The sequence below is a fragment of the Pelophylax lessonae genome (genome assembly GCF_965119305.1).
Source record: "Pelophylax lessonae genome assembly, chromosome: 4".
Classification (NCBI taxonomy): domain Eukaryota; kingdom Metazoa; phylum Chordata; class Amphibia; order Anura; family Ranidae; genus Pelophylax; species Pelophylax lessonae.
The window spans coordinates 298,848,721-298,874,551 of record NC_138771.1 but is presented as its reverse complement, the minus strand read 5'-3'; the positions used below and the strand labels follow the sequence as shown (position 1 = coordinate 298,874,551).

Below are 25,831 nucleotides of genomic sequence, written 5' to 3'. Positions count from 1 at the left end.
TTTGGAGGATTATGAAAACAGGGCCCCGGTGTTCTAACATACATATTCCTGAATCTGTCACAGATTTACAAGCTACCATGCTGGCCCTATTTCAAGAACTACAGCCATCTTTACCAGTCGAAGGAATGGAAATGGACAGGGTTTAAAGGGCCCTCACACCAAGGAAAGCTGATGGACCGCCGCGCGATATCACCAAATTTCACTATTTTCGCACCAAAGAACAACTCCTGGCTGCAACTAGAGTGATAGATATGTAGACCTTCCAGGAGACAGACATACTTATCAGCTATTGGCTGACCTCTCCCAGTTCACTATTTCTAAAAGATGGGCTTTGAAGCCGCTTCTCCAAGTTCTACAGCGACATCAAATTGCATATCAATGGGGTTTCCCATTTTCAATTTGTTTTACGCACCAAGGCTCTAAATAGGTCTGCCGTTCAGCTGAAGAACTTCAGTCTTTCTTACAAGACATGCAGCTTTTAGAACGGAACGCCCACTCAACCAAAATAGCATACGAAGTTGATCAGTCTCCCACTCTCTGCAAAATCTCAGTGGCTAATGGAAGTGATAGAAGTAGCCATTTGGATGATGAGTTATCCTGTTTTCTAGGTTTTATCTTGCTTTTGGCACGTACATAACTGTTATTTGACTCATTTACTTCAACTGCTGGTCTCCCTTTTACTAATAGCAGTATGCTACCAGGTTTCCTTTATTACATAGCCCTGTGTTATTATTTGGTTTATTTGATGCTTTATGTTACGTGGTTGCTCCTTACCCCAATATTTACGCTCCTCCCAGTTAGCTACCCTCAGATCCCCATTAATATATTATGTGGGTATCGGAGGATAGCCTTTTGGCCTCTGGTGGACAGCTTGTCGCTCCTCCAGTACAGTCCTATGTTTTGTCCTTCGCTCTTTATACTATATTGCAAATTTTAGTACATGTGCTCTATGACAGCTAGTTCTTTTTTTCTATTCTTTTTTTCCTACTTTTTCTGCCGTAGTCGAAGTCCCATTATATATTGTTAAATCATCTGTTATTCAGTTCCTAACCTCATTATTATGGCCCACTTAATGTTTTGACCTTAAGGTAAACGTAATCATCGTGATCAAGTTAGGTTTATCCCCTTACGCCAAGCAGGAGACAATGTTCGCAGAGCTTCCTTACTTGCTCATGCAGCCACATCGAGGATGTTTACCAGCACATTTTCTTTCCCTCAATATTAGAAAAGCTTTTGACAGTCTCATGGTCCTATCTTCAGTACACTCTTCAAAAATGGGGGTTTGGACACCATTTATTGAAGTGGATTTCATCCCTATTAGATAAACCAAAAGCATAGTTCAAATATGGATAGATTAAATCTGACCTATTCCCTACTGGAAGTAGCACCCGTCAAGGATGCTCCCTTTTCCCCACTTTTTTGCTCTCATCATTGAGCCGCTTACGCAATTGATTAGATCGGACCGAAACATTAAAAAAGGTATTGAATTAGGCAGATATCATCATAAAGTCTGTCTTTTTGCTGATATCTTACTCTTTATGACCTCTCCCCACATCACAGCACCTTATCTTCTTTCTATAAGAAGCGGTTTTTCACACATTTCAGGTCTGGGTCAGGTCAGGATAGTTAATTACCAAAAATCCACTGCACTCAACATCTCCCCATCTCCTGCTGGACTTCAACTTGCTAAAAACTTGCTCCCCTTTTCATGAACACCACATTGACTTTATACAGGAATACAACCAGTGGTGGGATTCAGCCGGTTCGCACCGGTTCCAAAGAACCGGTTACTAACGTTCTGCGAGTTCGCAGAACCGGCTGAATCCCTCTGCGTGTCCGAGCGCAGTACAATTGAATGTCCCGCGCTCGGACCGCGCAGCCGCAGCGGCCAAGGAGCGGAGCAGTGCGCCCCGACCATTCTGTGACAATAGCGAATGAGAATTCGCTATTGTTACACGGATCCTCCTCCTGGCCAATCAGGGAGCGGGTCCTCCCGCTTCCTGATTGGCCGAAAGGCAAACACCGTGCCATTGGACGAGGAGGAGGCGCCGCAGGAGGACTGAAGCCTCGGAGACGCGGGGAGCCGGGGACTGAAGAGAAGCTGCGAGAGAGGTAAGTGCGGGGGGATGGCTGGCACTCTGCAATCATTGAGGGCAATGCTGTGTTCTGGCACTCTGCAATCGTTGGGGGCAATGCTGTGTTCTGGCACTCTGCAATCGTTGGGGGCAATGCTGTGTTCTGGCACTCTGCAATCGTTGGGGGCAATGCTGTGTTCTGGCACTCTGCAATCATTGAGGACAATGCTGTGGCTGGCACTCTGCAATCATTGAGGACAATGCTTTGGCTGGCACTCTGCAATCATTGGGGGCAATGTGCATTGAAAGGGGGCATGCTGGTCTCTCTGCATTGAAAGGGGGGCACGCTGGTCACTGTGCATTTAAAGGGGGCACGCTGGTCACTGTGCATTTAAAGGGGGCACGCTGGTCATTCTGCTGGGAAAGTCGGAACTGGTTACTAAAATTTTTGAATCCCACCACTGAATACAACTTACTACTAAAATAACTGATTTATATTCAGCTAACTTCCCTCCATTACTGAAACAGGTTACCGAATTGTTAACACAATGGTCCTCCAACTCCTTATCCTTAATAGGCAAAATGAATGTAATCAAGAAGGCTATTTTACCCAAATTCTTATACATTTTTAGAGTCCTGCCCATTTCAGTACCATTCCATTTCTTACGACTTATTCAGGTTAGAATGATCTCTTTTACATGGGGCACAGCTAAACCTAGTACCTCTAAATCCACTCTGTCTTCCACAATAATGTGGAGGCTTAGGTTTCCCCAATATTTCTGCCTATTATCATGCAGCTCACCTTGCACATTTACCTAAATACCATACAGTAAAGGAAGTTCCGCTATGGGTAGCAATTAAGTCTGTCGACTGTGACCCTATCTCAGTAGCTAATATGTTATTGTCATGTCCAGTTGATCGTACCTCTATCCGCAATCCTATCATGAAACACTCCATCTGGGATAGATTCGGCATTCAATTGCTCCATATACCATTTCTTTCTTTTATTGAAAACCCTACCTTTTACCCTGCCTGGATTTCCCCTAAATTCCTTTAATGCGTTGAGTGCAGCTAATCTATTTAGATTATATAAATTTGTATCTGCATCTTCTTTACACTCCTTTCCTACTCTAAGTGAAACGTGTGAACTTCCCAAAATCAAATGATTCCGCTATTTACAAATTAAAAATGGTTTCCAATAATACCTACAATCAGGCACTCAGTTTTCTCAGATGTCGCGTTTTAAGCATATATGTAATTATGTCCCACATTTTAGAGGACTTGTTTAGATTCTTTATAAACAATTTATAGCTAGTTTTGATACTAGCCCCCCTCCCTATGTTTCTAAATGGGAACAAGATCTAAATCGCTCATTCGATGATACTGAATGGTCCAGTATATGGTTAGCCACCAAATCTGCTTCCTCTAATGTTGTTGCTGTGGAAACAAATAAGATGCTTTCTCGTTTGTAATTAGTTCCTGCTAGGATAGCGAAATACGCCCTCAATTACCCTGCGGCTTGTTTTCGCGGCTGTTCAGATCTTGACACCCAACTCCCTATATGGGGAGATTGTCCAATAGCCCCAAAATTTTAGATGGCAATTTTTGATTTAGCTTCTAAAATCTTCCAAACTTTCATACAACCTAATCCTGCTCTAGCCCTTTTGAATGTCAAACCAAAAGGAAATTACACAGAATCAATTTCGCCTTCTTTAAAGCTCTTTACAGCTGCAAAACAAACCATCACTAAGGCATGGAAAACTCAAAATCTGATTGTAGCCAAAACTATTCACAGAACCAAATAGAGCATTGTTCCATGCTAAAATGGAAGCAGTTGAGAGTAAATTGATCTGCAAATTGAAAAACTTTGGTTACCTTGGGTTAAACATTGTTTACCTCCAGACTTTGATGTTGCTTTACAATTGCCATGATTATAATACTTAATTTGCCCTTTCATCAACCTTTATTTAGTTGAAGCCGCACTACCTCTATCAAATTTACCCTTTACTCCCACTGTATTTTTTCCCTTTTCTTTACTTCTTCTAGTCTCTTACTCCTTTACGTCCTATGACATTTTTGACATTTGACTTTGACGGGTCTGTTTGATGCTTATATGGTACGATATTACATTTTAATTTTTATTTGTCTCTTTCCAATTTAACGCGGAGTTCCACCCAAAAGTGGAAATTCCGCTTTAACCACTTAAGCCCCGGAAGATTTTACCCCCATTCCGACCAGGGGGTATTTTGCGATTCGGCACTGCGTGACTTTAACGGACAATTGCGCGGTCGTGCGACGCTGTACCTAAACGAATTTGGCGTCCTTTTTTTCCCACAAACAGAGCTTTCTTTTGGTGGTATTTGATCACCTGTGCGATTTTTTGATCACGTGCTATAAACAAAAAAAGAGCGTCAATTTTGCAAAAATAGCAATATTTTTCACATTTTTTTATATGAAATTCTTCAAAAAAAAAAAATTTAAAAATCAAAATTTTTTTACTTTTTCGGCCAATTTGTTTTATGCTACCTATGGTTGGTAAAAAAAAAAAAAAAAAAAAAAAAAAAAAAAAAAAAAAAAAAAAATCGCAAAAAGCGTATTTTGATTGGTTTGCGCAAAAGTTATCGCGTTTACTAACAAAGGGAAAGATTTCTGTCATTTTTGTTTTGTTTTTTTAACGTGTAATGGCGGCAATCTGCGATTTTTTTTTGCGGTACTGCGACATTGGGGCGGACAGATCGGACCCTTGACTGACATTTTTGACACTTTTGGGGTTACCAGTGACATTTCTACAGTAATCAGTGCTATATATATGCACTGTTACTGTAAAAATACACTGGTAGTGAAGGGGTTAACTTTATTTGGGAGGGAGGGGCTGTGTGTATCCCGAGGGGCGTGCCTTCTACTGTGATTGGCTGGGGCTTGAGCTGTATGGACACTGATCAACGGATCTACATACTAGATCCGAGTGATCAGTATCCTAACAGCAAGGAGAATGACAGGTGGCTTGTTTACACAAGCTGCCTGACATTCTCCCTCTCCCCCGCCGATCGCCGAGTGACCGGCGGACATCGGGTCCGCCGGTCACACGCACGGGGGGGGGGGTCCGTGACCCCGCGGGGGCGCGCGCTCGCTCCCTAGACCCTCACAAGCTAGTGACGTAGCCCTACGTCACTTTGCCTGTGAGGGGCTGACTGCCGACGTAGATCGGCGTTAGGCAGTTGGCAAGTGGTTAAGCACTCCTCACCCCCTTACATGCCACATTTGGCATGTCATTTTTTTTTTTTTTTTTTTTTTTAGGGGGAGCGGGTACCTAGTTTTGAAAGGTACCCGCTCGCATTTCTGTTCAGGCCACCTAGGCGGCTCGAGTGGAAGTTCTCCAATCCCCCTCCCTTCTTGCAATCTTCTGGGACACGTCACAGGTCGCAGAAGATTGCCCGGCCACTGAAGAAGCGCAGCGCCGCTCGCGCATGCGCAGTGCACACCCAGCTGTGAAGCCACGAGCGGTCACAGCCGGGTGCCCACACTAACCTAAAAGCAACTGGAACTCCATGTTAAGTAATTTGTTTGTTACCCTTTGAATATGTACCACAACCCATGTAAAATTCAGATTGCTCTCCTTTTTGTTTATGGTTTTGAATAAAATATTTGACAAGAAAAACTTCCATAGAACGTCCTGGTTAAAAATGCATCATCATTTTTAAAAGAAAACAGAATTCCAACTGTTACACGTAGCTGGTTCCAATAATTTTTATTTATTTGTTATGGCACAATTGTAGTAGTCCTGCTTTATCATTGATAGCATTTTACTTTTTCACCTCTAGAGGTCACTAGTGGCAAATCTGAAATTGAAACACATCTTGCTCTAGTCTAGTCCAACAGGAATGAAAAGCACTGCAAAAAAGGAAAGTGGCGTTGTCTGAACTGTCCAAACACAATCCAGTTGTAATTTTTTTTGTGCTGGTTACAAATTATAAACATTTTTCATATGCATTTATTACCAGAAGCCTCCCCCTCCCCCCATTGAGAAAGGTTATCTCACACTGTCTGGGTAGCTCCAATGTCACAGTGGCGAAGCAGTTAGAATTCTTGTTTTGCAGCACTGGATCTTTGGATTCAGTTCCCATCAAAAACACTATCTGCATGAAATGTGTACATTTTAATCTCAGTCCAAGGATATTAATGTGATAGGGTAACCGTTTCACTGAAAACTGGCCCTTGTACGCGTAATGTGGACAACTGACAGTGACAAGGGGCCTGGACTGATGTCAATGGTCTATGTGCTTAGAGGGAGATATTATCTTTATATGATGGAGCACAAAAAAACACAACAATAATTATGTTACCATGATAAACAATTACAATTAATAGCAAGTTAAAAAAAAAAAAAAAAAAAAACCCTATCCGAGACACGATCCTGTAAAGACGTGCTTAGTAACAGCTCCGGTCCCTGTGTGCCACATTCTGGCTGGGGGGTGAATTTTCAGCCTCTTTACTCTCATGCCTAAGGGCAATGTGGTTTCTAAGACCCCTTGGTAATACAGTAGTGAGGGATTATTGAACTTCTTCCCACTGCTTACACGCCAATCTAGGGCATCTTCAGCTTCAAACATAGCACCACTCTAAGTACCCAGTCAGGCAGTGCTTGATTCTGTACCTCGGGGGAGAAGGGGGAAGGGGTGCCAGTGACCCTCATGCCCCGTACACACGTGCAGATTATCTGAAGACTTTTGTCTTCAGATTTACCTTTTCTATGTAGTGCAAGGGCCTGCCGGATTGCATACAAATTGAAAGTGTTTAGGTTTGACCTCATATTATATGGTTTTGGTAAGTCTACAGACAAAAGTCTTCAAATAATCTGCACGTGTGTACGGGGCATAACTCTGCTTCTCCAGCTCAGAATGTCGTTCTGGCCCCCTGCATGTCATCTGCCCATGACCTAACTGCAGCTTTAAACTCCAAAGTTTGCACACTTTAGTGCCGGGCAACCAACTCTGAGAACTATTTTAAGGGTTCAAGGCCGACTTAGATCCTTTGGCAGCATGCATTGAGGGAGCCCAAAAAAGTAAATAGATCAGGCCACTTAGCAATTGTGTTTTATATACCTAGGTGGGTTATAGATATTCAGTTTTTTCTGCCAGGACCAAAGCTACTCCTGGCCTCTGTCTTTTTTCCACTTCTTTTCACCCCTGGGACTCCATTGCTCTTATGAAGATATCCCTTATATTTGTTTGTTGATGTGCGGCGAGTGTTTCAGGAAAAGGACTTCATCTTTTTCTCGGCAATGCGTTAGACCTATTTCGGCATAGACTACTTTTTTGTAAAAAAGTCAGATGACCTGCGAGTTCAGAAGGTCTCCATTGAGACCTGTACACTGTCAGACTGTGCCCTGCTGGTAACAGATCTTCCTCTTGTTCAACTCATAAAAAAGAGTTGGCAATGGAAGCCCTAACTAATTCCCCTATTCAGGACAAGAAAGAGAACCAGGTTATTATCAGAGCTCTCAGACTTTCAGATTAACCAACCATCCGTGGCAAACCAGTTGACACTTGGAAGCCCACAAATGTTTTGTTAGGGGGATCCTTATTGCCCTGGGGTCCAGACAAAAGAAAGAATGATCTGAACAAGTAGTCATTTGCTTGCCCAAATATCTGCCCTTGAAATACTCCACAAACGATCAAAAGCTCGTTTGAGAGTCATGGAACTCCAATCTCTCCAAGAGAAACTTGGACCTTTTCTTTCATCTAAAAAGTAAAACTCAGTTTATAAGGGTTAAGACCCACTTTTACAAGTGCAGAAACAAGAAAGAGAAATATTCTTGCCAGAGCTCTTCAAGAGACTCCGCTTTTATCGCAGGTTACCCATTCTGACTCTGGGAGATGAGGGATCTCTTCTACTCCTCCCAAGCAATCGCAATCCGCTTCATGAGATTTTACAGGACGTTGTATACATACATCACCTTCCTCTGTCGCTTTGCCCTGAGGAAGACAAGCTGTCTGAAATTCATCAATATCTGGGTTGCCCCAACTAGACCCAACAGAGTCAAGCTCTGGTTGCTCCTCTCACTGTGGAGGAGCCATTTACGGTCCTGAAAGAATTTAAACTTGTAAAGCCCACGGCCCCAATGGCTATTCCTTGCTTTACTATAAAAGCTTTGTTAACATTGTAACCGATCCCTTCATCTAAACATTTAACGCTAAAAACAAAATGAAGAATTTGAAAAAAGAACTTTGCAGATAACATCAGTGGCAGAAATACTTGCCACATTTATTCAAACTAGACATAAACACCCATACATATACAGCATCCATAAAAGTATTGAACAGTTTTGATTTTATTGTTGAACATTTGAGGGCCTAATGTGTTGTTAGAATGTGCGCATTACTGCAACAAACAATACATGCAATGCAGTGGCATTTATTTAGAATAAACCCAATACACACGTGCTGCGTAAAAAATTTTGGCACATTTGATTTTTTGGGAATTTGTGTTGCATTGGTAGCATATTGGTTTCAATGGGCTGCCTTAACACAATGGGGTAGATTTATTAAAGCTGGTGCACTCAGAATCGGATTCAGGTGTGCATGATAGCCAATCAACTTCTAACTTCAGCTTGTTCAATTAAACCTCAGCAATAAAACCTGGAAGCGAATTGGTTTCTATGGAGAGTTGCACCACATTTTGCACTCTCCAGTTTTAGTAAAATCAACCCCAGTGCATCTACTGTGTAAAAAGTGCAAGGAAATTCCATGTCTCCAACACAGCCTAATAAATAACACACAATATCTAACAGGATTGCCTTTACTGGATTTTATTAACGTAGCATTCCAGGGATCAGGGATTTTGCACTCTTAGCAAATACCCCTAATGAGCATTAACGAACCACACAAATGTGGCCCTGAATCATCTCTAATGCCCCATACACACATGCAGATTATCTGAAGACTTTTGTCTGCAGACTTACCTTTTCTATGTAGTGCAAGGGCCTGCAGGATTGCATACAAATTGAAAGTGTTTAGGTTTGACCTCATATTATATGGTTTTGGTTAGGGATGCACCGAAATTTCGGCCACCGAAATTATCGGCCGAAAATGGGCCTATCCCATTTCGGCCGATAATGGGTTAACATTGCCGAAAATAATGGACGCCGTGAGGAAGGAGGAGGGCGCAGGGCAGGTTTTAAAAGTCCCGCCTCTGGCCGGCAGCCCGCCTCTCCATGACGTCCTACTACTAGATGTGTGCGTGAATGGACATACCAGGCGGGGGGGGGGGGGGGGGCGGGGCGAACGGCCGCTATAGATGTAACTATGTGATCCATCCCTGTCAGCTCAGCGCGATTATGTGTGAATGAGAAGTGACCTGACACCGGGCGGGGGGAGCGGACGCTAATAGCTGTAACTATGTGAGCTTCACTTCACTGTCAGCCATGTATCTCCTCTGACAGTGAAGTGAAACTCACATAGTTATAGTTATTAGCGTCCGCTCCCCCCGCCTGGTGTCAGGTCACTTCTCATTCACACACAGTCCCGCTGAGCTGACAGGGATGGATCACATAGTTCTATCCAGGGCCGTTGTCATAGCACACACTGCAGCTGCCAGTGTACAGGTGCATCCTTCACGAGCCGGGCTTGGAATGAAATCACCCTCAGCCAATGAATGGCGGCGCTGTGAGTTGTCAGCCGTGAGCTCAGCCGGTGCAGCTCCAATCACAGCCTGGGGAGGGAGGGGAGCTGCCGAGAGGAAGTCGAGCCGAGCAGGGGGAGGGGGTTCTCAGGTGTTCTGAGCTCAAGTCACAGTCCACTGCTGCATCAGGAAGGTGGGATATTCTTTTTTTTTTAATGCAAAGCATGTGTTGCCCCCACTCCTCCATTGCACACCTACTGTATGCAGATCAGTCCTCCATACCAGACAAGTTTAAATAGCAATGCTTGTGATATATTCCTGGGACCTCCGACCACCTAGTCCTCCCAGTTCAGGAGTCGCCGTGCCCGTGATTGATGTGGATCTGAATGCTGGGGATCAGCCATCCAACACCAAACTAATCATTGCTGCCTCTCCCCCTAAGAAAAAGTTTTCTCTGCCCAGGGGCTCATCTGACCACAGGGGTCCGAAAATCCTTCACATCAATTCCATTCTGTATTAATAACAAATACATATTTAGAGGAGATGTTTCTCTACCCATAACATTTGCTGGGATCGTTCTATGGCTGTGCTCCAGATGTATAGATCTTCTATTATCATCCTTTTCATGCAGATTTCACACCCCTGTGTAATTATCTGTATACAGTATAGTCAATGGTGCAGATTGTGCTGTATATACATGCAGCATGAGGGGGTTAATGTATTGTCACTGCTGGTCACTCATCTATTAGTGACCGACCAGTGGCAGGTAATTAACCCCTTTGTGCTGCATTAGTGCAACCAGTATCAGTGTTAATTAACACTGGTTGCACTGATACTGGTTGCACTAATGCAGCACAAAGGGGTTAATTACCTGCCACTGGTCGGTCACTAATAGATGAGTGACCAGCAGTGACAATACATTAACCCCCTCATGCTGCATAATACAAATATCATTGGTAATTAAATTACAGGTGTGCGTCGCTGCCTGTTTTTGGTGTATGCCCCTGTTCTATCCATTTTAAATTTTTTGGGGGGAAAAAGTCATTTTCGGTTTCGGTTTCGGTTTTCGGCCAAGGGCATCCTGCATTTTCGGTTTCGGCCCAAAATTTTCATTTCGGTGCATCCCTAGTTTTGGTAAGTCTGCAGACAAACGTCTGCAGATAATCTGCACGTGTGTATGGGGCATAAGATGTTTTTTTGTTGAGCATTTAGTAGGGGCATGTTTGGAAGCAATTAAAGCCTTGAGCCTGTGTGAATAGGTCTTTATAAGATTTGCATATATGGGCACTAAAGTGTTTATATTCCTACATGTGGCAAGCTTTGCCTAATTGCATGGGACTGCGACTCAGCAGCCTTCAAAATCTAATCTTTTGTCTTCAGGGTATACAGTAAGTAAAGCACAATACTAACACAACAGAATTTTGCCCATACATGTGTACTTTTACTACAGTCACCTGAAACCTCTTGGACTTGATCACGTAGGTGATCTTAATTTAATCAATTATGTGACTTTGTAAAACAATTCGTGCTACAATGATCATTAAGGTCCTAATAAAAAAGGTGTGTATTTATGCAGTCAATTAGTGTTTATTTAGTGTAAATAAATTAAAACCACTTTACAGAAATCAGTTTTTACTTTAGACATGAAAGTGAGTAAAAACAATATAGGCTCTTCTACAATATATCTTCTTGATAAGGATCCCAGATGTAGGTAGAAACATCATTATTTCCAGTTATTACAATTTTTTTTATATATATATATATATATATATATATATATATATATATATATATATATATATATATAAATTTTAATAACTGGAAATAATGATGTTTCTACCTACATCTGGGATCCTTATCAAGAAGAGATATATATATATTATATATATACACATACACATACACACACACACATACACACAGTATAGGGCTAAACTATAAAAACTAGGGGTGATACTCAAATGCTATCCTCACCCAGATATCTTTTTTTCTCATTCAAAACCTTTTGTTAAAGATTACTTGTGCAAATGCTCCAATACGTTCAAGCTTGGTTCTTTCAGCTGTCAGCATAGAAGAAAATCCCCTCTTTTGATTGGGACTATGTAAGCACAAACCAGAATAGTTGTTTCAGTAAAAAATATTTATTTGGACAAAAAAAAAAGTTTAAGACATACCTGGGTACATATTTTAGGCGGCAATTAGTATAAAAAAAAATATCATACCTGAGATAAACAGCAAATATGAGAATACTCCCAATGTAGTGTAAAGGAAAACACTTGAGGCATTGCGAGGATTCTTCTTCAGAGGTGTCCGAGTGTAGCAAAGAAAACTACCTAGAATGTAAATTAGATATTACTCTGTGACCCTTGTGAGAGATCTCAGTAGCTAGGTCACTGTAGTGGCTGCTTCCCCTGGCAAAAAGATTTTATAGCGATGGCATCAGTAGTATTTCCTGGTTTTCAACACAGCGGCATCGGCTTTCCATATACACTATATTGATGGGTGTTTTTTCCATTTGTTTGACTATTTCCAGGTTCTTAATGTTTTGCTGTCATTATGTACAGTTTTCTCTGCTACACTCCGACACTTCTGAAAAAGAATCCTCGAAAAGCGTCAAGTGTCTTCCCTTACACCACATTGGGAGTATTCTTATATTTGCTGTTCATGTTTCAGATATGATATTTTTTACACTATATTGCCACCCAAAATAAGTATCCATGTTGGTCTTTTCAAACTTTTTGTACAAATAAATTATATTTTTAACTGAAACGACCTTTCCGGTTTGTGCCCACATAGTCCCAATCAAAAAAATGGGTTTTTCTTCTATGCTTGTATTTAAGGGATGAAGGCACTCCTAAAATATTAGAGCAAATACCTACACTATTTCAGCTGTCAGCCATAATTTTACAGAGCAAGTATTACCAATTTGCATGCTGCTGTTTCTGACTTCTTAGTGCTCATCAGTGCAAGAGATGGCTTTCCTGGTTATGTGGTGTGGGGCTTGCGAGTTCGGGGGACAGTACAAACGGTAAAGTACAAGAGGAACTGAAAAGTACACCTACAAATACGCAAATACTGACTTTGTATTTGCATAGGGATAACCAGTCTCCCTAAAAGAGAGATGTAGCACTGGAGGAGGAATAGGTGGGGTTATTTTTCTTAGGTTTAAAACCAAATGCATTATAAGTAAAATAATTAAAACAAATGCATGCGACATGATTTTGTCAGGAAGACAGAACAGGGTTGTTACCTGGCACTGGCTGAAAAGATAGGGATGAGTCTTCCCTGCAGTTTGCTCGGGCTTGAGCCATTGAAGAGCTGAGGATTTGGGGGAGGTTTCAGAGCTGATTTCCACTATGGCTTCCTGGCCTCTGTAAATCAATATGGACAGGTTACAAGTAAAGTGCAATGAAAACACATAAGTAAATTGCAGGTGAAGAACACCGATAAAAAATAAATAAATATATATATTATATATATATATAAATAAACACCTCTCAGGACATTTATAAAACGTGAGCCCATATTTCTCAGCCAAGGTCTGAGCAGAAGTTAGTGAGATGGAACAAAAGTTCTCACAGTCCATTTGAGGTCTATGAATATTGTTTAAAAGCATAATTCATTTGCTTCGAACATTCAATTTTGGAATGAAAGTTATTTCCCAAATGAAAACTACATTCCCAGTTAAGAATTCATTCAAGTAAAAAATTTCATCCCTCTCCTTCGAATTTTTGCAACACTGCGGTTTAAAAGACACATCAACTTGACCCCACTAATGATTTAGAAATCTAATAAATGGTCCCAGAACAAAAAAAGTTTTCAAAATAAATTATTCTAGTGAATGGCCAGTTTAACACTTTCCGGGGATCAGCATATGTCCCATCTACTTTGCTACAGCTACCACCCCTGCTACCGTGCCACAGATTACAACATAGGCCTACTCATCAAGCTAGAGCCTGGTAAACTAGTTACGTTCAAGTGTTTTCTCTGTCCATCTACTCATACAAGGTCCACTGAGGATTATAATGCCACAAGGTTTTCAGTACAATTCATATCCGATACCCCATTAATGCTTTTCTTACGAATCAATTGAGCTTTAGAAAAACAATCAATGGTACAGTCTCTCAAAATATAAAGATTTGAGAAACTAGCTATGAATAAAATTAGAAAGAACAGCAGGAAAGCTTCTTCTGGTGTAGTTTATCAACAGAAGTTCATGTATAAACCAGAAAGAAAGAATGAAGATGAAAACCCAAGTCATATTAGGTGATGCTGCTAGGGCAGGGTTTGACAAATCTGCTTTAAATCCAGGAGCCAGCTAAAAAAGTTAGGAGACAGTTTTTTTGCGTGCATGCCAAATGGATGGCTTCTGTCGGACTGGCTGCCATACACATAGGCCCAATGGCAGCTAGTTTTTAATGAACCGGCTGATGTTGCCCAGCATTTGACCGGTGTGTATTTGGTTTACTTCTTATGATAGATATTAAAAAGGAACACTCCAACCCTTCATGACCACTTCAGTGATTTGAAGCGGTCATGGTGGTAGGAGTCAGAAACACTACACATGCTGGGATATTTACAAATAATGTGCTGGGGGCTAGTTGCACCCCTAGCACATGTGACTTACTGCTGGCGGAGAGTGTGAGGAGCAGCGCTGGAGGAAGCATGCTTCCTGTATCTCTCAGTCTCCTAACAGGCGGAGTGCATTTGATATCACTCCAACTGTGACATGACGCAGCCAGAACTATACAGGAAGCATCGGCTCTGTTCTGTCAAAGCTGACACAGACAGCCGGAATATCGTGCGGCACTTACGGGTGTCCGGGAGACACCAGCACCTCGCGGGAGACTTGGGAGGTCTAGTGACAAGACACCTGCCGCACCTGCGCCAATTCTAGTCGGCAATGTGACCTTGCACCTGGGGTTTGTCAAGCCCTGTGCTAGGGAGCACCTTAGTGGTATATGCAATCTTAGGAATTGTCAGAGAATACAGCCGTCTCCATATAGATGTTACTAGGCAAGGCACTTGAATGCTCTATGGCCCTGGTGTCCAACCTGCAGCCCAAGGTCTGCATGTGGCTGCTTGGAATAGGATGTGTGGCCTAAAGACCTCAGCAGTCTGTATTGGGAACACTGATTAGAGTAAGAGCATTGATCCCCAAGAGCTTCATGTAACGTTCCCTGTTTTGTATGGTTTTCTGCAGTATATTCCCAGATAAAAATGTATTCTGTCCACACTCTCTGTCCCTCATTTCCTCTATTAGGCCTGTAGTTTATGGGTAACCCTTTGGTGATGTCAGGGGCCGTATTTGAGGGTGTCCCAAGTCCAGGGTCAGGGTGTCCTAAATCCAGTTCAGCTGTGCAAAGCTTTCTGCTGAATCAGCTGAAATTCAAACCGTTGTGGTCCTGTCAGCACCATTTGGCTTGACATAAATAAATACACCAAATATATTAATTGACTGAGCAGGGTGAAAAACTATCAAGTAAATCTTCATAAAGCTTTCTCTAAGTTTTTAAAGGACCTTCAACTCCTGTTTGAAAAGATTATACACAGATCCTAAAGGGAGTGCTGTCACTTTAAACAAGCTACAAGTAGTGCTGAAGCTTGCTAGCATCTTTTTTAAAGTGACAATCGGCACTCCCTAGGATCTGTTCAACATTTACAAATTGGAGATGAATGGTACGTTAAAAACTTCAACAAAGCTTGAAAAGGTTTTGTAAAAGCTTACTATTCACACTGCTCTTATACAAGCTGAAGTCTATGTGAAAAAGGCCCATCAAATGCAGCTACTGATTGGGTAATTGGACAGCCATGGGTGCAGAGGCTGTCTAACTACAATATTTGGCAATGCAGATTCCTCCATCTATGCTGTTTAGCATTGATGGAGAAATCTAAATTAAAATGTATTCTCTTTAAAACAAATTCAGGTTTTAGACTGACCAGACTTGGAAAGAAAATAACAAATATGCTGACTAGAAAGACTGAGGAAAAAAAATAAATAAATAAAAAAAAAAACTACTGAGAAAGCAGCTTGTAGAACCATTAGAGCCAGACTTTGCACTTGGTTCATAGTGATTAGGAATATGCTGTAGACAAGACAGATATGAAGGTAGTAAACACGCGCAATAAAATAGGTCATATCACTGCAATGAGCAGTACTGCAAAACCTAATCATAAAAAAACTACAGTACAAAGAATAGAAATATCATAAATACACCTAGATAAATACTTTGTATCACTCACACAAGAGATTATCAGAAATGGTATACACCAAAGGGATCCTATGTAGTCAGAAAATGTCTTTTAATTACCACTTTGAAATCAATAACCTTATCTCCTATTCTGCACTGTGAAAAGCTACTAATCACTGAGGTTCTGTAAACAGTACAAGAAAAGTTCATTTTTTTTGTTTCTAAAAGCATGTCGAAAGTTTACCTTGTCAATGGAGAGGAAAGAGAGATCTCCAGTGGAGTGCCTTTAAAACTGTGACTTGTCCCAAGGGAAAACTTGGCCTCTTGTCCATTTACTGAAACTTTCTTTATGGTGAGGTCCTTGGTATCCAAAACCTAAACGTAAAATAGAGGAGTCAGAAAAGAGCACCACGTCTGAATTGAATGCTGGTTTATAGATACAAAATGAATGACTAAATTATGTGTTTTAAGAGCTCATTAGAATTAAATATGAAAACTGTCCAGTGATTCAACAAATAAAGCCGCCAACTGACAGTTATTAGACTGCTTTATGGGAAGTGCATACCAGTTCACTGTATGTTTAGTGTGCACCATGCATTTTCTCTGCGGTTCCAACACCCGCAAACAGACGCATCGGGGTGCCATTAGGGTGAACGGCAGCCCCTCGTGTCTCTACAGAGCAGCGCGTTTTGGCTGTCGGCGATTGCAGGTGCGGAATCAGCTGCAATTCCAGCAACCATTTGAACCAAGGGTAAATTCTTACCTGAGCCTGATCCTAAACCAGCACTGCACATCCGAAGCAGCCCTTCTCTGCCCCCTCACAGGAGACCCAGCAGCACTAAAGAAGTATTTTTTTTCACATTCTTACTAAGGCCTATTAGCATAGATAGCAGCACAGCGAATTAGTTTGAATAGTGGTCAGGACACAATCTGCATAGAATTTACATCTTCTCCCTTTGTTTGGTGGGTACGGCCATATTCTCCCACACTCCCAAAGATATGCTGCTAGGTTTCTTGGCTCCTGTCAAATTTGGCTCTAGTGCAGTATGTGGCTGTATAAATGTGAGATAAGAACCTTAGAAAATCATAAGTTCCTTGAGACTGATGTGAATGAGTTTGTCATAAAGGTAAGCTTATAATAAGCCTTGCCTGTAGGTACTGTGAATATCTTCCAAGCTTGTGCCAGTTCGGATATATTCACATCAGCTCCAGTTGATGCGGATGCTCCTTGATGGTAGGGACTGATGCAAATGTACTTGTAGGGAAAGCGTTGCGTAACTTGTCAGTGCTATCTACAGTTAATGTCTGTAATAAATACACGGTACGATTGCAAACAAAGTGATTCAGTGCTACTAACTATACAACACATTGTAGGCTGAAACGCATCAACTCATTTTATTGCGTTGTACACTGTGGCATTTCTAATAAATATGAAGATTCTTTAAGAGCAACAACTGGTTCATCTTAATGGATAGAATACTGTTTATTTGAAGAAAGCAATCAGATCTCTACCACAATGCTAAATGTCATGATGAACTTTGCCACTCTTGCTTGAACAGAATGTTTGCATTGTATAATTTTTCATACGTTATTCAACGATGTTGAGCTTTACCGTTTGTATTTAACAAACCACAAAAATCATTCAATAAAATGTATTTGGGGAAAAAAAAAAAAAAAAAAAAACTATGCATTTCCTGTACCTTTCAACATAATTTCAGTATTATTTAGACCTGTGTTTAGAGTAATCGTTTTTCAACAAAGAGATTGTAAATATGAAAGTGGTTGTAATTTCTAACATATACCCAGTGAAATGACTGGCCTCAGATGATACACAGATGAAACAAATCCTCTACATAAATCTTACCTGTTGGATATACAGCCCTCTCTTCTCTACATCTGTACAAAGTCCAGAATTATAAAGCTTGTCTGAGAGATCAGAAAATAGTGGGCAGAGAGCTGAGGTTACACTCTGCAGAGCTCAGTAAGGAGAGCTCCGAGAGCGGATTGGAGAGCTCCGAGAGCGGATTGGAGAGCTCCGAGAGCGGATTGGAGAGCTCCGAGAGCGGATTGGAGAGCTCCGAGAGCGGATTGGAGAGCTCCGAGAGCGGATTGGAGAGCTCCGAGAGCGGATTGGAGAGCTCCGAGAGCGGATTGGAGAGCTCCGAGAGCGGATTGGAGAGCTCCGAGAGCGGATTGGAGAGCTCCGAGAGCGGATTGGAGAGCTCCGAGAGCTGATTGGAGAGCTCCGAGAGCTGATTGGAGAGCTCCGAGAGCTGATTGGAGAGCTCCGAGAGCTGATTGGAGAGCTCCGAGAGCTGATTGGAGAGAAGGGACACACCCCTCTTCACACAGCACTCAGGAACAGAGCTGAGGCTGTCAATCAGCTGGACCTTCCTCCTCATCACCATTTTTCTCTTGGTGTCAGGAAAACTTCAATCTGATAGCAAAGGAACACAGCAGCAGACAAAAGTGACACTTAGTGCCCTGGATTGAGACAAGTACACACTATAGAGCAGTCTCTCTCAACACAGAGAAACCTTTGAAATAATTTTCCGGTCTAAGGGAATCCCTGCTAAGAACGATTATAATCTTCATTTCATGATACGTTAGTGTGAAGGTCAGGGTAGAATGCTCCTTCCATTTGTGGACATTGGGAAGAATGACCTCCTTTTAGACAGCTAAAAGATTTATGGTGTCATTGGGAACTTATCTGAGAGACAGAAATTGCTCATTGGAACCCCTAGAAACCTCTGGAGGAACCTTAGGGTTCTATTGAACCCTGGTTGAGAAACCCTGCTATAGATGGATATGGTTTGTTCATATTTCATGTCTGAGGTTTACAACCACATTAAACAGAAAACCTTCTGGCAAATCTGGCAAACATCGTCCACCATCTACAGCTAGTCTGAGTGGGTAGAGTATAGATCACACATTTTCCCATTGCACAAAAAACAAAAAAACTTTGGATAAAAAGACATTCAAATGGTGGATCTGAGAATTGGGGTTAAGAAGGTAAATGTAATAACACATACATTGCTACCCAATCCACCAGTTTCACCTTACTGGATAAACACAGGACTGCAGGGTTTACAGTTTACAGTAAATATTACAACACCTATTTTAAATCCAAAATTTACAACATAGTTTGCTGCTAATACTGAAAACAACTTGCAGTTACACCTGCAAGTCAATTTCAACACCAAGGCAGTGCACGTCGAGTTTAAAACACAAAAAAGGTAGTTCAAGTCCACTAGAACACAAAGCTGCTACCCTAGTTGCCCCCTCAGGGAGTATTTGTTGTTGGCTCCTCTGTGCCTCCTCAGGATTGCCATGTGACCTATGACCGACTTACGAGAATGGCATACCCATTATCAGCAGCCATCAGGGTTCCCTGGATACCCAAGCTACCCAACTGGTGACCCTGCATATGCTCCTGGAGGCCAACAAGGATTTCCTGGTGGGCCATATTCACCTGCTGGTGGAGGAGCATGCCCACCAGCAGCTGGAGGAGACCCTGCTGCTGGTGGCTATCCTGGTGGGAGGCCTTCCTATCCCCCACAAGGTCCTGGATATGGAGCCCCAGGTCAAGGCGCAGGATATGGAGCTTTTCCCGGTGACCCAGGTTATGGACCACCAGGTGGAGCACCAGGCTATGTTGGACCTTGGTCCTTCTGCACGGGGCCAGAGCCAGCAGGGTAAATTGGATGTGGGCAGGCAGGGTGATTAATTACTGGAACCAATCTCCTGTATAGCTCTCTCTGCCGCAGATAAAGGCTGGCTTCATCTCCTTTCTGTTGGTTTCAGCTGCAGCAGGAGGAGCCATACAAAGGATCCGTTATAGTAATTGTTGTTCCCCCCCCCCCGTGCACCAGACATTTTCCCCTGCTGCCCAGGCCCCCCTGTGTGACCCACTCCACCCCCCGCCCCTCTGCCTCTGCAGCGCTGCTGGCTTCCTTCCTCTTCTTCCCATTGGCAGCTGCAAGCACACAATAGGATCCTTCAGGACTAAGAGTGGGGGGGAAGGGTTAGGTGAATGTCATTTACCAGCCCCTTTCCTGAATAAACACAATGAGTGATCAGCATCAATCGCTAACTGTGTTCATTCATAACTGAAGCATTGGCTGTATGGAGCCCCATATCAGCTTGTCTGTATGGGGCCCTGTGGTTTCTAACAGCATTAGGTTCAAGGAAAAACGTCAGGTCACCAGCTGAGAAGGAGCTCCATTAGTACAGTCAGTAAGTGTGGGGGTTGTACCAGGCAGGTGGTGAGGGGGTAGAGAATAGGGTGGGAGCATTGGTGATTGGGCAACAAAGGTGAGAGAATCTGAAATTGAGGGGTGCAGAGCGATAAGTGTGGAGGGGTTATACAAAAGTAGGAAGAGCATGATGATAGGGTAGAAGTTGATGCTGGTGGAACATGGTGAATACAGAAAGTGCAGGGTGACAGCAGGGGGTATGTGACTGGTAGGCTGATCAGCACTATAAAGCTACACCCACTGAGTGGTGCCAATCAGTGCAAATCTCCTTGTACAAAACGGAGTTAGTCTTTTCCCCTCAGCACTATGTGAATAGATCCAACTTGTCCTGTAATCTCTCTGTTACAAGTGGCTGGCTGTTGCACACTTCATAGGAGACTTGTACACTTTGACTGGTATCCAGCTATCCAAATGTAGATTCATGAGCCCCTGCTGGAGTAGTGCCTACAGACATAAACCTACCCTGCCCAATGATAACTCCCTGGACTTACCTCATGAACATGAGCAACAAATGAAGACCCATTTTATTGATGATTATTGCATTCTTACAGATTGAGGGCAACACGTAACATTACCACAACTATGGCTTAAGTGGCCCTGAAGGGTAATGGTGGAGTGAAGTGTCACACTTGTATCAGTGTTGGAGCACAGATTTATTTATTTGGTGTTTTACATAGTAGAAGTGTGAACTTATTCACAACTGCAGGGATACTTTAAAAGTTATAGCACTATTTTATATGTGTATATTTTATATGTGGAGTATACAAAAAAAGTATTTGATCCCCTGCCGATTTTACACGTTTGCCCACTGACAAAGAAATGATCAGTCTATAATTTTAATGGTAGTTTCTTTTTTTTCTTTTTTTAACAGTGAGTGAATAAAAGGCACCTGTCCACTGAATCAATCAGATTCTAATCTCTCCATCATGGCCAACACCAAAGAGCTGTCCAAGGAAGGCAGGGACAAGATTGTGGACCTACACAAGGCTGGAATGGGCTACAAGACTAATCGCCAAGCAGCTTGGTGAGAGGATGACAACAGTTGGTGCGATTATTCGCAAAAGGAAGAAACACAAAATAACTGTCAATCTCCCTCGGTCTGGGGCTCCATGCAAGGTCTCACCTTGTGGCATTTCAATGATCATAGGAATGGTGAGGAATCAGCCCAGAACTACACGGGAGGATCTTGTCAATGAACTCAAGGCAGCTGGGACCATAGTCACAAAGAAAACAATTGGTAACACAATAAGCTTTGAAGGACTGAAATTCTGCAGTGCCTGAAAAGACCCCCTGCTCAAGAAAGCACATGTACAGGCACATCTGAAGTTTGCTAATAAACATCTGAATGGTTCAGAAGAGAACTGGGTGAAAGTGTTTTTGACGGACTCCGGACACCCGACTGGGTATCTCCGCCAAGAATCTGCTTCCTAAGCTCTGGAACATGGGATCCGTGAATCTGGCTATAGTTACCCAAAGAACTCGACAGTACAAGTTTTGGAGTCAACCAGAATTAAACTGTTTATTCAAACACAGCCACAAAAAGAAATACACTTTGGGACAACCCTCCTCCCCCTTAGCAGCCAATCCACATACACATATACATCCCATAATAGGTTGATCTTAAGGCAGACAGAAACAATAGAACAATGGGATACAGGTACTTAATATCAAACCCCACCACACCTCACTATCTAGCAAGGGTTTATGAGACACTCCTGCAAAATTCTAGCAATATGAAAAGTCAAATTGTTTATCTTTATATATTTCCTGAGAGATATTGTTCAAAGTGAAAGAGGCCTTTCACTCTTTCAACACAAACCACACATATAGAACCCAGGATAACCGGGGTAACACGAAATGCTGAGTCCGGTGTGGTTGTACAGTGAGTCTGATTAGTGCAGACCAGACTGGGGTTCATGGTCACCCTGTGCCCTTAATAGACACAGGGCGACTTACACATAAGAGGGGCTGGGGAAGCTGGACAAGGAGTTTCCTGACCTCTCTAAAGTAATCTGGGTTCCATGAGCCCCCCAGCCAAAGTGACTACTAGTGTTGTGGCCAGATGAGACCAAAATAGAGCTCTTTGGCATCATCTCAACTCACCATGTTTGGAGCAGGAGGATAGCTGCCTATGACCCCAAGTACACTGTCTCTACCATCAAACATGGAGGTGGAAACATTATGCTTTGGGAGTGTTTTTCTGCTATGGGGACAGGAAAACTTCACCGCATTAAAGGGATGATGGACGGGGCCATGTACCGTAAAATCTTGGGCTAGAACCTCCTTTCCTCAGCCAGAGCATTAAAAAGGGTTGTGGATGGGTATTCCAGCATGACAATGACCCAAAACACACAGCCAAAGCAACAAAGGCCTGGCTCAAGAAGAAGCACATTAAGGTTCTGGAATTGCCTAGCCAGTCTCCAGACCTTAATCTAATAGAAAATATGTGGAGGGAGCTAAAGGTTCGAGCTACCAAATGTTAGCCTTAAAACCTTAAAGTGATTGTAAAGTCTAATTTTTGTATTGAAATAACAAACATGTTATACTTACCTGCTCTATGCAGTTGGTTTTGCACAGAGCAGCCTGGATCCTCCTCTTCGGCTCTCCTGGCCCCTCCCTCCTGTTGAGTGCCCCAAAGCAAGCAGCTTACTATGGGGGCAGCCGAGTCGAGTTACAGCTTCCTTTGTCCATTCAGACATGGAGCTACAACCCGGCCCTGCCCCCTCTCACTCATGATTGGCTGAATGATTTCGATTGGCAGCAGTGGGAGCCAATCGCACCCGTTGCTGTCTCAGCCAATGAGGAGGGGAGTCTCAGTCAGCTTAGACATTCCTGCAACATCACCGGATAAAGATGGGCTCAGGTAAGTATTTGGGGGCTGCTGCACACAGAAGGTTTTTTATCCTAATGCATAAAAAAAAACAAAAAAAAAAAAACAACACACACACACACACGCTTGACCTCTGTGATTGCCAACAAGGGTTTTGCCACCAAGTCATGTTTTGTGAAGGGGGTCGAATACTTATTTCACTCATTAAAATGCAAATCAATTTAACATTTTTTTAAATGCATTTTTCGGGATTTTGTTGTTATTCTGTCTCTCACTGTAATATAAACCTACCATTAAAATTATAGACTGAGCATTTCTTTGTCAGTGGGTAAACATACAAAACCAGCAGGGGTTCAAATACTTTTCCCCCTCACTGTAAGAGCACATTATATTCCCTTGTAAATCCTTGTCATATTGTTGGGGAAGATATTGAAAAGCTTTACATGCTATTTATATATGGGAATACATAATTGTTTGATAGGAGTACCTACACATTTGTTTCACTTTTTATTCATTTCAAATTAGCGCCGATTCTCATTTTTTCACTTTATTATTTTCACACTGTTCTGTAGTAAAATTGCCGCAAAAACGCATATGCGTTTTGCTGCATTTTAGATGCACTTCCAATGTGTTTCCGGTGCGTTTTCTGGTTGTCTGCACCTGTGAATCAAAAACACAAAACTCGATGCATTTTTTGCCACATTTTCTAGAGGTGCAGCGAATGGAAATGTTGGTGCCGAAAACCAAAAATGCAGGATGCGCGTGGCCCGTAAACCAAACCAAAAATGACAGTTTTAAAAAAAATACACCGTTTAAAAAATGTTTTTAAATCGGAGTATAGCATCAAGTAAACTCCTGGGATACGGATCTGGTCAGTTAACTAGCAGAGGGGGTTGTTAATGAAATAAACAGATGCACTAGATGGGCAACAATGGGATGACCTCCAAAACAGAAATGGTTTTACAGGTGATGGCCACTGACATTTTTTTCCCCCTACTCATCTTTTCTGACTGTTTTTCACTAGTTTTGCATTTGGCTAGGGTCAGTGTCACTACTGGTAGCATGAGGCAATACTTGGACCCTATCAAGGTTGCACAGGCATTCCAACACCTCCAGGATGGCACATCAATACGTGTCTGGAAAAGCCTTGGAAAACATCATGCTGCCTGTAACATTCAGCATGACCCGTTTGGTGGTGGGTCAGTGATGGTCTGGGGAGGCATATCTGTGGAGGGACGCACAGACCGCTCTAGGCTAGATAATGGAACCCTGACAACCATTAGGTATTGGGATGAAATCCTTGGACCCACTGTCAGACCCTACGTTGGTGCAGTGGGTCCCGGGTTCCCCCTGGTGCATGACAATGATTGGCCTCATGTGGCGAGAGTATACAACCAGTTCCTGGAGGATGAAGGAATTGATACCATTGAATGGCCCCCATGGTCGTCTGACCTAAATCCAATAGAACACCTCTAGGACATTATGTTTCGGGTCCATCCAATGCTGCCAGGTTGCACATTAGCCTGTTCAGGAGCTCAGTGATGCCCTGGTCCAGATCTGGGAGGAAATACCCCAGGACACCATCCGTGGTCTCATTAGGAGCATGCCCCGACGTTGTCAGGCATGCATACAAGCACGTGGGGGCCATACACACTACTGAGTACCATTTTGAAATGCTGCAATCATAATTCAGTAAAATGGATTAGCCTGCTGCATCATTTTTGTCACTTTGATTTTCGGGGTGTCTGAATTCATCCCTCTGTAGGTTGTTTTTTTTTTTTGTTTCCATCAAACGATGTGTCATCCTTTAGTTCCTAACACATTACCCAGCCCATGTTAGTGTAGATATCCAGCATGATATTTTTCTCATTTCAGATCAAATGTATTTGTAGCACCCTACAGGTAAGTGCTAGGTAAAAGTATAGTGGGGCTTGGCTGCCTAACAGCAGGGCCATGATTTCAGCTGGCTGTCATGTCTCCCAGGTGTGTCTGCTGAGAGGGGAGTCTCCCCACTGGCTCCATGAGAGGATTCTCATTGAACAGTGGAGGAAACCCAATCAGAGACACACTCAGGCCTGTATCTACCCCAGAAGGCAGATTCTGCCGCAGAGGATTCTGGGAGTGGGTATAAGTTCTGAGGGAACCCATGACACAGAGTCTTTGGCAGGAAGCAGAGTCCCAGGAGGGAGAGTACGGCTGTCTCTACTTCTGTCAGAGGAAGCGGGTGTCTCAGGTGGCAGCCTGAGAATCCAAAGAATGCAGAGCTGAGCTGCAGAGGGGATCCAGTGTGCCGAGAACCAGCAGAGAGAGAAGGGTCCAGTTCCAGGAAAGCCTACAAAGGTCGTGAGTACTGTGGACTGCCCCTAGGGGTCTGCCTAGTGTCAGAGAGGACCACTCCGGAGAAGGTTCTAGGGATGCAGGAGTCAGCTAGTGTAAAGGGGGTAACTAGTCAGAGGACCCTGAAGTGTAAAGGGGCTACCCGTGGTTGGGCCCTGAAGAGTCAGTGTACAGTGTGTAGTTAACCACTTTACCCCCGCCCACATACTTCGGCACTCTGCCGCTATGGGGAAAGCGACGTATGCGTACATCGCTCGCTCAGCCGCCAGCAGAGGGAGAAAGACAGACGGCTGATGTAAACACAGCCATCTGTCATTCTCCCTTAGATCATCACAGAGGCTATGCAATATCGTATGTCTCTGTGATGATCTAACAAGCCACGCCCCCTGGCAGTTAGAATCACACCTAACCCCTTGATCACCAATAAAGTTAACCCCTTCCCTGCCAGTGTCATTTTGATAGTAACAGTGCATATTTATAGCACTGATTACTGTAGTAATGTCACTGGTACCCCCAAAAGTA

At 42.9% G+C, this 25,831-nt stretch overlaps 1 protein-coding gene across 1 annotated transcript in view; it reads right to left on the bottom strand.

The window, feature by feature from the left end:
• LTA4H (leukotriene A4 hydrolase) overlaps positions 1 to 25,831 on the bottom strand; it is a 126,140-nt gene that overhangs the window by 87,358 nt on the left and 12,951 nt on the right. Inside the window, exons 2-3 of the mRNA XM_082255438.1 lie at positions 16,131 to 16,261; positions 12,946 to 13,066 (exon numbers count right to left, since the gene is read on the bottom strand). Coding sequence (XP_082111564.1) covers positions 12,946 to 13,066; positions 16,131 to 16,261 — 252 coding nt within the window. The remainder of the gene's footprint in view (positions 1 to 12,945; positions 13,067 to 16,130; positions 16,262 to 25,831) is intronic.